Source organism: Cheilinus undulatus, linkage group 13 (genome assembly GCF_018320785.1).
Source record: "Cheilinus undulatus linkage group 13, ASM1832078v1, whole genome shotgun sequence".
Classification (NCBI taxonomy): Eukaryota; Metazoa; Chordata; class Actinopteri; order Labriformes; family Labridae; genus Cheilinus; species Cheilinus undulatus.
The window spans coordinates 15,011,920-15,027,948 of record NC_054877.1 but is presented as its reverse complement, the minus strand read 5'-3'; the positions used below and the strand labels follow the sequence as shown (position 1 = coordinate 15,027,948).

Genomic DNA, 16,029 nt, shown 5'->3' with positions numbered 1-16,029 from the left:
ACATTCAGAACTTGCAGAGAAATAAAAGGAGCAGACATTAAAAAAATTTGCAGTTAGTCAGTGTTAAGATAATTGAATCAGTCTGGTGAAGCTCCAGCAAAGGGTAGATATAATTTAAGGGATGTAAAGTTTCCTGTAGATTGCTCAGCAGGCGTCGTCTTAACGACTCTCTTTGTTTCAGATAGGCAGGACACTCTGATTCATACAGCCATTAACTTAAAAAACGAAGACGCGAAGGAGACATTTCCATATGAGAAGGCTTTGAATTCAAAGACAAAAACATCTCCTTTGAGCTATAAAGAGGTGGTCAGAGTGCCCTACAGTATGTAATGGTTCTCTGTTATTCTGCATTAAATTCATCTCAATTGCTCGGCCTCCAGACTCTCGTTAGAAGCCGTTTGAGGGAATGTTCTGCAGTGTCTCAGAGGTAAAATTTAACAGTGAGCCCTCCTTTTCCCCAGCCTTGCAGTTGCTGTTTCTCCACAGGTGAATTTAAAGTGAGTGAGTCAGCTCGCCTGACGTTTAAAGGAATAAATAGTTGCCTTAGAAATGTGTGATAATGGCTCTGTGGTGAAGAGGCAGCAGATTCTCTCAGACAGAGAAGAGGTTATTTTGGGATGAAAATTGAATTCAGGAGGAACAATCAGATGTCCAGGTTGGGGTTTTTTAGGGCCTCACATGTCATCATAAATTAGCTAAGGGTTCTGTTCAAAAATAAATTTTGAATTTAGAGTCTGAAAAAAGGTTGACAGGTGTTACATGTTTGTTGTCTGGATTTTTCTCTGAAACACTAAGATCATTCTTCTCTGGTTGATTTTCCAGAATTCATGTTACCATGATTTAAGGGAAAATTTCAGATATAATTTTCTCACTTGCATAGATTAATGGGAGATTTATGCCTATTATATATTTAACTTGAGCAAGTTACTTAGCTTAGCATGGAAGATGGATTTATAAGCGGAACAGCTACAAACAGATCTTTATTCATTGTTGTTGTTATGCTTGTTTTCTCTCTTTCTGCATCTTCTTCTTCTCTTTCTGCACCTACAGCTTTTACAGTTAGCTGTTCAACATGAGTCTGGTTCTGCTAAAAGTTTCTGCCCAGTCCAGAGAGGTTTTGCTTTGCCACTGAAACTTTGCAAAAAGTTTCTTGGTGCTGATCTCATGGTGAATTAATGTTGGGTCTTTGTAAATAATATAAAAGGAGTGAGATCTAGACCTGCCCTCTTTGTGAGGTGTCTGACGACCTTGGGTTATGAACTAGTGGTACACAAACAAAGTTTGATAAAGATTTCACAAGACTGATAAAGATTTGGATAGACTGGAAACTACCAGTTTGCCTCGCTTCCTCTGGAGATACTAAATTCCAGTGTCAAGAACCTTTAAAGCCAGCTAATCAACAAATTATCAGGTTTGTTTTGTATGAAAAACAAGTTGTGTTTGCCAAAGCATTTCTTAGATTTAAGCAGTTATAAATACAGGAATTAAACATATTATACATGGATATCTCACATGGAAAATTAAAGTAGACAATAAAGGAAGGTTATTAAGTGGTCCATTAGAAGAATCAATCAGTGAAAATAATTACATTCTTCAAACAGTCTCCTCATAACATCTTCATACAATGCAGAGAAATAGTATTGGCCCCCTTTCTGATTCATGATGTTTCTGCATATTTATAACACTTAAATGTTTAGGATCATCAAACCAATTTTTATATTTCAGAAAGACAACCCAAGTAAATAGAAAATGCAGTTTCTAAATGATGATTTTATTTATTAAGGGGAAAAAAAAACTGTCTGGCCCTATGTGAAAAATTAATTGCCCCCCTTGTTAAATCATGAGTTAACTGTGAATAACCACAGTTCTTGGAAAGCTGAGTTTAATTTCACTGGCCACACCCAGGCCTGATTACCGCCAGATTTGTTGAATCAAGAAATCACTTAAAAATAAGCTGTCAGACAAAGTGAAGTAGGCTACAAGATCTAAAAAAGAAATCCAAAAGGTCAAAAAAGAACCCAGAACAACATCCAAAGAACTGCATGCCCACTGGCCTCAGTTAAGGTCAGAGTTCATGACTCACCCATAAGAAAGACACTGGGCAACAATGGCATCATGGGAGTTTCAAGGCCAAAACCACTGCTGACTAAAAAGAACACAAAAGCTCATCTCACATTTGAAACATCTTGATCCCCAAGACTTTTGGAGAAATATTCTGTGGACTGACGAGACAAAAGTTTAACTTTTTGGAAGGTGTGTGGCCCGTTACATCTGGCATAAAAATAACAGTATTTGATAAAAAACAACATCATGTCAACAGTCAAACATGGTGGTGACAGTGTGATGGTCTGAGGCTGCTTTGCTGCTTCAGGACCTGGACCACTTGCTGTGATTGATGGAACAATGAATTCTGCTGTCTACCAGAAAATCCTGAAGACCATTGCCAGCCATCAGTTCATGCCCTTAAGCACAAGCCACTAGAGTTATGCAGCAGGACATCGACCTGAAACATACCAGCAAGTCCACCTCTGAAAAGCTCAAAATAAACAAAATTAAGGTTTTGGAGTGGCCAAGTAAATGTCTGGACTTAAATCCAATTGAGATGCTGTGGTGTGACCTTGAACGGGCAGTTCATGGTGGAAAACCCTCCAATATGGCTGAGTTAAAACAATTCTGCGAAGAAGAGTGGGCCAGAGGTCCTCCACAGTCATGAGAAAGACTTATCACCAGTTATCACAAATGCTTGAATTCAGTTATTGCAGCCAAGGGTGGCACAACCAGTTATTATGTTTAGGGGCAATTGCTTTTTGACATAGGGCCAGATAAGTTTGATTTTTATTTCCCTTAATAAATAAAATCATAATTCAGAAACTGCATTTTCTATTAACTTAGGTTGTATTTATGAGATATTAAAAATGGTTCGATGATCCGAATATTTAAGTGTGACAAAAATGCAAAAAAAAATCAGGAATCAGAAAGCCACTGTACGTGGATGTTATGCCTGGGTACTTTTTGAGTTTCTATCTCTCACCAAGGCCCTGAAAGTCAGAGGAAATTAAAATTTAAGAAAACAAGTAAACCTCTTAGTCTTTTAGAATAATGTGAGTGTGAAAAAGGTCTATTTCCTTATTCATTCACATTATTTATATTGAATATTATTTCAATTTTACCTAACTTAATTGCACATTCTTTATATGCATTTTTTATCATTGAAGAGGAAAAAGGAATTGATATGCAAGAAACAGTTAAGCAAAACTCTTCAAACTATAAGTTGGTTTCACAAGAAATATTCACCTAAATTGATGAACATGTCCTTTATTTTTCAGAATATTAGGAAAGGATCAAGGGGTCTTTAAAAAAGCCAGCCAGAACAGAACTAGAGTGTTTCTATTGTTTTATTTTGGCATTTTTTCCCAAATACACTCCTAAAATACAGACAGCATTTCAGGAGGACAACCCATGAACAGTGCTTAGCTGGTAATTCACACGTGCACCTCACAGTGGGAGAGATCCCTGCTGGATGGGAGTAGGATGGATAGAGGCAGAGGCAGCAATAAAGCAGAAGTGGCGGACAAAAAGACAGTTCACTGTATGATGCTGTAGTGAGATTTTTACCTTTACATCAGTGCAAGTTGGACACAATCACAATATCATCACAGGAGCGGTGAATACATAGAAGTTTCACTACCTGATTGCTAATGAATTGTGCTCTAGACTCTCACGGTCACATTCAGTAAATGCCTTTCCTGAATATTTCCTGCTGTGTTCACCCATCAGCTCACCCTGAATTAACACAGAAAATACACCGGGGACTGGCAGGAAAAAGTCAGTGTGAACAACGTGGCTGTTTGTGTCCACACATGCAGCTTATTCAGAAAAAATGGGAAATTTTCAGTAGTTTTGAGCACTTATAAATGTGGTTTAAGTTACAATGGGGTCTCCATATGCACAGTTGTTCTCAATACCCAGGTTGAACCAGTTTCCTTTCCCTCCTTTATATGCACTGGTGACTATTCTCGCCCATCCATGTTCTCCCTGAAAACCAAACAAATAGAACATCAGTTATTCTGTGAGAAACATGTATGGAAAATGTCCATTTTTACACTATTCTTCCATTAAACTTTTTCCATGTACTGTGGTGTGTATTTTGGCCACAGAGCTGGCTCATAAAGACAGAGAGAGAGAGACCCACCCAAAACTCTCCCCAGGAGTTCCTGACGATCCAATACTCAGTCCCGTCCTCCATCACACCCCACCCAGCCACAGACACGATGTGATTTGGCAGAGACAGAGGGTGAAACTCTCTGAAGATCCCTCCAGAGTATTTCTCCAGGCCGTCTGTGGCCATCAGAGCACAGCTGCAAGAGCAAAGAGTTTCTGGTAATCTACAATCAGATGTGTAGGATCCATAGTTCATATTTAATCTCTCTTGATTATTTGTAGTGTATCATCTATTTTATGGGTCTTAACTTGTGTTACCTGCTCATTTATGTGGCAACAGGCAGGTAAACAAAAATGCAATTAACACTTTGCATAATTGTTACTGCTGGATACTTGAAAGCCAAGTGGCAATCTTTAATGCTATCTGTAAATGCAACCATAAGAGACTGGATAGGTTTGACCATCTCCTGTTGACCATCTTCATCTACATTTTTTTGTTTCTTTTCAAGACTTTCTTCATCCACCATGCACCTTGGAAGTTGATTTGATTGTGCCAGAAATACCTACTTTGGATTTTATTATTTTGTGACTTTTGTTAAATAAACAATTCAAACTTGCTTTTAGTTTGTTTTTCTGCATTTTTTTCACCAGAGCTTTTGAAATTCTCGGTGCAACAACATCATTTACATCCCCTTGAGGGAAAAGAGTGCAAGAATGAGAGGGCAGAAAGTGAGTCACACACTCATACATTTAAACCAGGGCTGTCAGAATTAGTGCATTAATCACAAGCAATTAAATGCACAGTCTGTAAAATCATGCTACCAGGAGGCGCTAAACCAAATCATTAACACAACACGACAGTTACAGACCAAGATTGCCCATCTCCAATGTTTACTTCTTGTTTAGACACTGGAGGATGCACATGCGCTCTACCTAGGGATGGGCGATATGGACTAAAAAATTTATCACGATATTTTGCTGTATTTATTGCAATAACGATATAAATCACAATAAAAAATAGCACCATTCAACACAACCTTTCTGACTAGGAAAAATTTATCAAATTGGCCGCTTAACTACATCAGCTACATATAAATATAGATATATAAATATATCTATATTTATATAAATAGATATCCATTAATGTAGGGATATTTTAGTAAAAAAAACTATGTTGCTTCTACATTTAAGAGATTCAAAGAGAAATTTAGTTGGAAATAGTACAAATAATGTTCCAATTTGCCAGATTATTAAAAATTTAAGTGTCAGCATTAAAAATTGACCCTAAACTAGAAGTATTTACAGCACTATTTTACCTCCACATGGTCATTCCAGGATATGGTCTTTTTTGTCCAGTTTGCCTCTATCTTTAGTGTTTAAATGTAAAATACGGTCTGATATCCTCTTTTAAGTCTGGAGGTTCCTTCAGCGGAGCAGAGCTGCCAGGTTCCACCATGTTTGCTTTTACAGAGATAAGTCACTTAATTCAAGTCCAAGTTAAAACTTCTGTTGTTAAATTAATAAAAATAAAAATTAGTAAATTTGATGAATTATTTTTAACTAAGTTTGATTAAGTACATGATGTATAATAACACTGAAGCTTATAATGTGGTAGTAGTAGATATAATCACATTTTCAGATATAATACAGTTTGGTGCTTTAATGTTTATCTGTCCCTCCATCATACACTTCTGTCGGTCTGTCTGTCTGTGAGGTGTGTACTAAAGACACCTATGCACCTAACGGACAGAACCCACAGCGCTAATAAAAATAAACATGCATCATGTTAACTATCATATCATGTACATTCTATGTTGCTGTAAATGTTATACATTGCTAACCTTATAGGAAATCTACATGAGATGCGAGTTTATTACTCACATCTTTCTAAATATTAGACTAAGCGCTCCGTTATTTCCTCGTATAACCTGTGGGACCGTGCGTAATTTCCACAGCTGTAAAACGGAGGAATAGGGGATCGTAAAATAAAGCACACTGTGCAAATTACCGTTGTCTGCTCCATGTCTGATTTCCTCTAACCAAACCATTTACAGATGATAGAGGTAGCTCCTCGTTTAACAAACTCATCCTCCGTTTCATCTCCGCCTTTGGCCATGTTGTTATGTTTCTGCAGGTGAGTTACGAGTGCGGCGCAGTTGATGACGTATGTGTGCGCGATGATCGCAGACACATACGTCATCAACCATAGTTTATCGTTATTATCGTTAAAGGCCGTTTTCTCATTGTGGAAAGTTTTTTTCGCGGTATATCGCAAACGATAGGATATCACCCATTCCTAGCTCTACCATCACTTTTAGCACACATGTGCATCCTGGGACTGCTTCCAGCACAAACCTGGAAGTGCCTTTTTCAGAGCGTTTCCCCCACATTATGAGAAATTTATGAATGAAACCAAAATGTAGGTTTTCTGTTTAGTAAATACACAGATGCTGCTTTTACAGAGCAGAGTTCTCAATTTGAAACAAGAAGTAGTATTGAGGAGGCCATGGAGGTGGGCAGTCCTGAGCAGTGCTGGTCTTAAGTTGCTAGAAATGCCAAGTGTAGGGGATCCATGTTACAGAGGGGAGTCTGGGTGATTGAATTTGCAACCTATGGCAGCCACTGTGAGACCTCAATTCAACAAATATAGAACATAAGAATGGTTGCTTTTTAAATTGATATGGATATTTCAGAGCAGAAATGCAACATATTGTGTCTTTAAGATCCAAAATCAGTGCACTAAATTTTTTTTATTGCAATTTATTGCAGTGTCATAAGGACATCACTGCTTCTTAGCTGTTAAGCCCTAGCCTCTTTTATTAGGGTACAGCTTGAAATTTCTAGCCTATCTTTAAATGAGTATAACTCTGTAACTACAAGTTTTATTTGAATGATCAAGGTAAAATAATGAAGAGGGCACTTGTGAAATTTGTTCAGAAGTTTAAATATGTATATATATGTTACCGGGTCAGGGTTAATCAAGTTGGCACACACATCACAAATGAAAAAATTTCATTTTCACATTTTTTTTTTTGCAATTTTAGCATATACTGTATACATACTAGTATTCCATTGCTGATGGTTGGTATTTAACTATCACTTGTGGATGATTTGTAATGATATGCAAGCTGTTGGGCCACTGACACACAGTTTAGACACATTTCTTTCAGCTGTCTGTGCCTCAACTCCTGTCTATAAACATATATATATATCCTGTTGTGAAGTTATGACTTTTGAATTTCCTTTTTTTGGAATTTGCCCTTGCGGCATTAATAAAGGAATATCTTATCTTTTCTTTTGGTTTGTTTTTGAAGTATGTGATGTCCATATGTATATAAAAATAGTGATAAATTACAAAGGTAATATTAAAGTTAACAGAACAAGTGGTATCTGTTCGCAAAGCATGCCATGCTGAAACACCTTATTTTTACAAAAGCTCAAACAAGCCATTTGTGTTTTTTCAGTAGGTTCTGTGGCTATGGTAGGTCGGTCCTTTAGCTTGGAAAGGTGATGCTAGAAGAATGAGTTATTAGAAATGTGCAACCCCAGCGCTAAAAGATGCTTAATCCTGCACATATGTATAGGATTCTTATGAGCCCTTAAATGCCAAAAGAGCACAAAGTTTGACCCAACACAACTGCACCTATTAGAAAAGCTACTTTTACCAATCTTGTGAATACTTGATTGAATTCATCTAAAGACATTAAAAACCCATTAGGGCCAGAAGTTTTATAAAGGACTAAGCTCCAGTGTGGGAATGTAGATCAGTAAGATATATGATAATTATTCCAAGGCTTTAAATCTGTATAATTTGGTGAATCTTGAGGATTATTTGACTGAAATAAGATCTCACTCAGAGATTTTAAGTTCCTAAAATGATTAAATATGTATCGTCTAATAAAGACTTCCCTGTAATGAAGAATGACTGGATTAAAAAGTTTTAGTTATTTCATATGGAGGGTGTAGGTGGATGGATGATTAGAAATGACTGTGGAGGATGACTTACTCTACCTGATGGGCCCGTTGGTGTACAGCTCAGCCTTCATCCTGTCTCTTCCAGAAACTTCTCCATAGTCGCCCACTTTCCACACGGTGTAGTTCTTAACGATAGCACATGATTCAAAGAAGGAGCACGTGCCACACTGATTGAACTGCTCACACTCTGAAATAAACACAGAGGAGTATTTGGATACACAGAACACTGCAACAATTCATGCACTGTAAAAAAAAAGATGCATTTAATGTGCAATGAAGCTGTGACTATGTTCTATACTCATTTCTATCTTTTGTAGGAAAAAAGAGCTTTAAAACAGCTAAATGATAGCTGTTTCTATTATTTATACTCAATATATTTCTATCTTACTGCCTTTGTAACAGTTTAGGCATTTAATCCAATGTTATTCCACAATATTTATGCACTGAAAATCTTTTTTTTTTCTCATAAGCACAGCCCAGTTCAGACCAAAGCTTTGCGACGAGTCAAGTTCAAACAGAAAGTAACACTTCTGTCCTTCATCTGAGAGAGATACTTTCTTTTTCTTTTCTAAGCAAGCCATCTGCCTCTGCATGAAGGTCAGTCCCGAATATAACATGTTTCTTTTGTATCTCTATCATCATGATAATGTGCACTAAGCTGTATGAGGGTGATTCCTCACTGTAATAAAGATGCGTCATGCAAGTTTCTTACCATTACGGTTGTAGCATGGCAGCACATATAACTAGAAAAATGCTGTAGTAGCTGAGTCTTGCAGAAAACAAAAGTATGTTTTTCCACTGACAAGTATTATAAGTGCAGCCTTGGATCCCTCATGTGTTAGCTTGTATAGTGCCATGTGTCCTCCTTAAAAGCACAGCTGATGGAGGGGACAGGAGTGTTCACTAGGCTGAAGTTTCCATGTGAAAATACAAATAAATAAATAAAATAACTAAAATAATTTCCATTATTTCTTTTATAATATTGATTAATCATGCCCCTTAACCAGAAAGGGTGAATTTACATGTACTGTCTTATAAAGAATGGCTACAATGTTGAGTCCTATATTAGCTATAATGTAACTAGAAGATATAGATCATCATGTGCACAGGTACGCTTAGGAAATTTACCTTTAGCCGTGGAGACCGGCTGGTTCTAGGAAACTCCAGAGGAGGACAGAGTGTGTTTGTCTTATGACTTTGGTGAAACTGAGAATAATGTTCATTTTCTGTTTTACTGTCCAACTTAAGATGATTTAAGGGATGAACTTTTTAGGAAAATGGCTTTGATTAATGCTGGCTCTTTTTGGTTGGATGATCATGAAAAACTTTTTTGCTTCAGAAAGGAAACGTTTTTGTAAGATTTGTCTGCAAGAAAAAGGCAGAATGTATTGTTTAATACTAAGCTGGGAAAAGATCATGCACCTTTGTAATTGCTTGTTTGAACTGACTTTTTTAAATTCTGCAATTGTATTTTTGGTTTCTTATAAACCCATAAGGGTTCGGCACTCTTGTGCATGACACTTAAAGTACAGCCAATAAATCAACCAATAATCAATATGCAACAAAAAACTAAAAAGCGACAACAGAAAGCCAATTAGCTTGGATTTTTCTCAACAGGTGCATCCCAGACAGCAGCCTAGTAGATTTTGGACTTCTCAGCAGGATTTTCCCCCATTCAGCCATAAGAGCATTAGTGAGGTTGGACTCTGTTTTTGAGTCCCTGACCTGTCATGTTTTGGTTAATCCTAAGGGTGTGGGATGGGATTTGAGGTCAAGGCTCTCTGCAGGCAACTCAGGTTCTTCCACAGAAAACTGGGAAAACAATTCTTCAAGGACCCCACTGACACACTTTGGTATTACAAACTGTTGAATGCTGCAGCATCTTCTGTAACTCATCATGGACAAAGATTTATTTTGCACGTGAATTTCTTAAGACAGGTGCATCGGAGGGCAGGGTGTCCAGCAAAAAGTTCAGAGATCATGCTGCAGCATGAAAATTTCGCTTACTAAGGTCAAAGACTGCACTAAAAACGTGGACATGACAGCCCCCCAGTCATTTACTCCTAGCTACCTCTGATTGGCTGAACTGCAGGAAGACAGCCTGTTCTTGTCAAATCAGATCCCCCATGGGGAGGAGTTGCGCATGTCAGCTAGCTCACGAGGGTGAAGTCAGAGCTGCCAACACTCACGCAATCGACGTGAGAGTCACGCAAATGACAAAGTCTCACTCCAAGGTTTTCTCACAAGCTGGCAGCCCTGCTGTAGCTTCTGTTTTACCTATTTTTACTTTATCTTATCTATGACTGTTTAGTGTCCTTTCTATATGTACTCTTTTAATGTCTCCACTTTCATTTATGATGCTTTGCTGTCTTGTCTGCAGCACTCTGAATTGTCTTGCTGCTGAAATAAATAGATTTGCCTTGCCTTGCCCAGAAAATCAAAATAAGAGGCTAATAAATTGTTCTCAAACATGGCTTTCTGTCCTGAAACTTAACTATAATTCTGTTGATTCATGTTGAAGTGTTCCTTTATCCGTCATATTAGTTTTGAACAGTTATTTGATGCTTTTAAAGAAGGTAACATGCCATGACTGACGGCGCTTTGGATGAATGTAGCTCCTGCAGTGCTGTGTGCATAATGAACATGAACAGAAAAGCCTCTGTAAAAGCTTCTCTAAAACACGGATCACCTGTACCATACCTACACATTCATTTGTTTCTATTGTAGATTGTAACAACCTGAGGGGTCTTTGACATTTTATCAGGAAGTTTAATGAGTGTTTTCATCAGTGCTAAGGGTGGACAACAAAACTTAGGGACTACTTCACATCTGTGGTTTCAAATTGTGTCACCAGCGCAACATGTCTAAAGGCTTTGTTTTCCTTTGTACTCCAACAGGATGTGAAGACATGGTGTCCTTGTTAATGCACAGTAACGGTTAGTGGCCAAATGGGGAAAACTGCAGAAGCAAAAGTGAGTCATTATAAAGAAAAAGTATAGAAAAAGCTTTTACTTTGGTTTTTAGCTTGGTAGTTGTTGCAGGTTTCATCAGGAATTCCTTCTTGGTGTGCGTAGGCGTAGACTCTCAAGTGATCTCCTCCGAAACAAGAGCCTGCCCTCCCACAGTCTATTACGTTCTGGACTGACAGATAAGCTGAAGGCCACACTCCTCCACGCTTTATATTGATACGATCTTAAAGAAAGAAGAGTAACAATGCACAATTACCATATTGAAGGAGTTCACAGTTTTTTTTCTTTCCAAACCACTGCTGCCACATTAACAGAACACAGTGTGTTCAGTCCAGTATACTGTGTCATATCTCTGTGATATAATGTTTATAACAAGGTTATTAAAAAACACAGTAGATAACTTGCATACTTTATATTAAGTGTATGACACATTAAGTATCTTCTATCCACCCCTCCATTTTTATCATGTTTGCTACCACTCCTCTCCCTCCCTCCCTCTGTTGCCATGGTTACCAGCTAGCGCACTGGTGGCTCCCATGGCCCAGCAGGACCCGCAGTACTGGGGGATGTGCTGGTTCCGTGTGACGCTCACATAGTTCTTCCCCTCGATGTTCCTCCAGTCCCAAGACGGAGGAAGATCTGACACCTTCACATACTCGTGTGGGCGGGGTTGTGTCCTGAAATGGTAAAAGGATAAGCCTCTTTCATCAATAGAATAACAACAATGTGAAGTTCTAGGTATAATCTGAACAGTCAGGCTATATCAATCTCATAAAACATTTACTAAAATATCAAATACTTTACTATTTAGTATTTAATACTTACTAAATATTCAGGGGAGTACTATTTTTAAAGAATTTTTATTGAAATGTCTCTGATTTTCATGCGTTTCCAGGACGGTTATTGTTTTAAGAAAATCAGTTTAAATATTGCAAAATCCCTGCCGCCTACTTCTGCTTTTTTTTTTTTTTAGCATTCACTTATGAGATAAATTCCACATCATCAATAAGCAAAATCAAACTGACAACATCTGACACAGCAGCTTGGCAAGTATCAGCTAAAACAACAGTGTGTTGTTGTTAAAATCTTCATCATGTTGTCATCATTATATGGCCTCCATCTATATCAGCCCACTGTAGATCTGCATCTTAACCTCCCCAATGACCTTATATAACAATAATATTAAAACTTTGGGGGAAAAAAAATAATGTCTTACAAATATGGGCATAACACTCCCACTATGTGCACATGGGCAAAGCCTTTATCTGTATACAATATAAATGTCCCGTGGTCTATGTCATCAGTAGAAGCAATTTAAAGTATTAAGTATAATCTAAACAGTCAGGCTTCTTAAGAGGGGCCCATTTTATGCTATACAGAACATTTACTATCATTACTTTCAAAAGAAAAGGTCATAAAAACAATAAATAAATAAAACGCCAAGACAACAACACACTGAAAGGCTAATAAACATAAAATCATTGAAAATCCCTTTACAATTTGGTCATTTTAATATTTGCATCAGTGTGAATGTGATGTCAAAACGACTGGAATCACCAAGTATGGAAAAGTAAATATATCAGGTATAATTTGTGCCTCCATTTACTCAATAAATCATAAATATTTATGAAAGTCCTTTAAGCTTTATTTGATGATACTTGTGATTTTCCTAACAACAAAATAAATGATTGAAAAAATAAATACATACAATTGAATTGTATGTAGTTCATAATGATACATTATGTGCCACTGGGCAAACGATGTATCTACATGTAAATGTTACATGCAAGCCACTTGTTACACCTACACTAGATCACATAGTTTTCCAGCTGACATGACGCTATAATATTAATGGGCATATGCGGCTTCTAACTTGTACAACAGCAACTTTTAAGTGATGCACATTTACAAGTTACAACTTATATAAACACAAGCTAATGAATAATAAGAAAACAACTGTGCAAAAAACACAAAGGTCGACTGTCCACAGACAGACAAACGTGGCTAACTCTAACTAGTTTAACGAGATTAATAACCTTCTTAAGAGATAACAATTAGCTGGATGTAAAATCGCAAAGTCACGTAAAAGAGTAAGCTCATTCAAGACGTAAACAACCTAAATCAATAAATGAACAATTTTCGGTCGAAAATATACACCTTCTTGACACTTACCTTACAGAATCAGGTCTTTCGTCTCTGACAGGTTTATAACAGGGCTCAGATACAAGACTGAAAGAGCTTATTTGCATAGAAAATGATGCTAAATAAAGCAGCAGCAATACTGTTGTTATTGAAGACGCCATCTTGGCTCTACCCCCTCATATGACTTACACGGACAGCGCCTCCCTCCGGCGCCTGCTACCATTACAACCTCCACTGAGCAAAGTCATAGCCGTCGATGGTTACATAAAATTAATTTATTACTTAATTTTAATAGTATTGAAAATTCTTCGAGGACAAATTGATTTTGCTTTCTGAGTCAAAAGGGTTAAACTTTTTAATATTGATTTAACAGAACAGAACAAGAGAATGTCAACATTTTTGCTGGACTTTATTTTGCTAGCTTGTTGCTTTCACTACAGTATAGTCTACCTATGAAAAAAGCCACTTATTAATTTCCTAGTTAAAAAATCCACATAAATAAATACACACCAGAAATAAGGAATTAATATGAATCTGCGAAATAAAGAGTTTGCTAAGATAGAATGAAAAGTCTTTAAATGGGGCAATGTAGGATTTACAGTGCCTTTTAAAAGTGTTCAACCTCTTGGATGTTTTACTTTCTTACTGTTTTTCTGTATCGATTATGGTCAAAATAAATAAAAGACACCCTATTAATGTCAAATGTTTTTCAAAGTAATGTCAATAAAATAGAATAATGTAATTTAGAATAAGTGACTGCATAAATACTCACCCCCTTCAAGTCAGTAGGTTATATAGATGCTTTGGCTGCAATCAGCACTGAGTTTGTGTGGATAGGTCTCAATCAGGCTTGCACAGCTGGACACTGCAATTTTACTCCATCCTTCTTTGCCAAACTGCTCAAGCTCTGTCATATTTTGATGGGATCAGGGGTGAACGGCCCTTTTCAAGTCCAGCCACAGATTCTCTATTGGATTGAGGTCTGGGCTTTAACTCGGCCACTCCAGAAAATTACCTTGTTGTCTTTAAACCATTTCTGTGTAGCTTTGTTGTATGCCTAGGTACAATGTCAAGCTGTAGTTCTCGTGCAGACTGAATAAGATTGTCCTCCATGATTTTCCTATAGTTTGTCGAGAAGCATCCCAACAGCGTGATGCTGCCACCACTGCACTTCACAGTGGGGATGGTGAGTTTGTGGTAATGTGCAGATTTTGGTGTCTTCTAAACATAGCGTCTTGTCTGATGGCGAAAAAGCACCATTTCGAGTGTTCTTTTGTCTTCATGGTGTAATGGTAGCCAGGTATACTGATTAACAAGTGACTGGACCTTCCAGACTCAGGTTTCTTTATACTACTATCACTTGAGACATTCACTGCACTCAGGTGATCCCCATTTCACTAAACATGAGGCTGCCAGCACCAACTGGTTGGACCTCTGTTGAATTAGGTCAGTCACTTGAAAGGGGGGTGAATATTTATGCAATCACTAATTTTACATTGCACATTTTTATTTGATAGACATTACTTTGTGGAAAGCTATTATCAGTTTGACATGAAATACGTTTTTTTTTTTTTTTTTTTTTTTTTTTAAATATTTTGGGGATCAAAAAATCCAACAATTACAAGACATCTACTGAAAATTCAAAGTTAACGTGCTTATCTTCAGTATTTTTAACATTATTGCTTACTAAGTTATTAAACTGCATTGAACGCTGCTGATTTATGTCTCCCAAATAAAAAATGGTGTTAAACCTCACAGGTTTGCAGGGTCAGCAGGAAACTTTAAAATAACATACTCAGGTCCCAGTTAAAATCATATTACACCTAATGCAGGACCGACTGATAACCATTTGAGCTTTTCGTGGATGATGTGCAGCTCTTAACAAGGTTACATCACAGGATGCGGCTCAATTTGAATCAAGGTCTGTGTTTGTGAAGAGGAAGCTCTATTGTTTGTGCTTTTAATGACTGTAAATGCGATAAGATTAGACGTGCATTAGAGAACTAATGAACCTTCAATGGAACATCGCATAAATCACTCAACAGTTGTTATTTGTTGTGTGATTCATCTTTAGATTGTTGTCTTTCTTGATGATAATGGTTATGATGCTGAGTATGCCATGGTGCTGCTCAGCCATGAGAGGAAAGGATGTCTATGTATTGGTGTTCCAGTCAGAACTACAGGTGTATAAAATCAAGCACCTAGCCATGCAGTCTTCATTTTTGATACAAAATGGGTCGTATGGGTCAACCCCATATATACAGTAAGTACATATATTTGAATACAATGGTGCAATGATCAGCTATCTAGATACTTTTTTCCTTATGGTGTAAGCCCGTGGCTCCTCTCCCACACGTCTTTATCCCCCTCTCTGATTCTGTCCACTATCCAGCCTCACTCACAAACTGTAATAAACTGAACTCTGACACAGATTTTGTTATAAACATCCACAGCTGAAAATAATGTTGGGGAGTAAAAAGGTATTTCTAAGAAATGTAGCATCATCGGTGAATGTGGTGGACAATGCTTTCTGTTAGTTACCATGACAATATAAACAGCACTTCACCACAGGGCGAAAGCTGATTAAGGACTGAAAATCAGCAAATGATGATAAAGATGATTTATTTGACAGTGAGGCAGGGGGGTTGAGTTTTCCCAGAGGGAGTCACTGACCTTGAATAAGTTATTAGTCTGCAGTTAAAGCTTCTAAAATCTCTGACAAACAAACCTAACCCTAGCCCTCACACGAAAATAATCACTGAGTAAACAGAGGAAGTCTTCA

At 37.4% G+C, this 16,029-nt stretch overlaps 1 protein-coding gene across 1 annotated transcript; it reads right to left on the bottom strand.

Annotated features, from left to right (window-relative positions):
* Window positions 1–3,362: 3,362 nt before the first annotated feature.
* Window positions 3,363–13,426, bottom strand: LOC121519556 (cathepsin Z). Its single transcript, XM_041802300.1, has 6 exons — window positions 13,278–13,426; window positions 11,619–11,782; window positions 11,149–11,328; window positions 8,173–8,323; window positions 4,193–4,358; window positions 3,363–4,035 (listed from the first exon to the last, which is right to left on the bottom strand). Exons 1-6 carry the CDS (start codon window positions 13,406–13,408, stop codon window positions 3,922–3,924), a joined length of 906 nt encoding a protein of 301 aa, XP_041658234.1. The 5' UTR covers window positions 13,409–13,426; the 3' UTR covers window positions 3,363–3,921.
* Window positions 13,427–16,029: the final 2,603 nt, after the last annotated feature.

What these genes read in the sequence shown, in the direction of transcription:
- LOC121519556 (XM_041802300.1), bottom strand. Translation starts at nt 13,408, where the DNA reads ATGGCGTCTTCAATAACAACAGTATTGCTGCTGCTTTATTTAGCATCA. An exon ending in AGCCACCAGTGCGCTAGCTG is followed by an intron (nt 11,329 to 11,618) that starts GTAACCATGGCA and finishes TCTTTCTTTAAG; the next exon opens with ATCGTATCAATATAAAGCGT. An exon ending in ACTCCTGGGGAGAGTTTTGG is followed by an intron (nt 4,036 to 4,192) that starts GTGGGTCTCTCT and finishes TTTGGTTTTCAG; the next exon opens with GGAGAACATGGATGGGCGAG.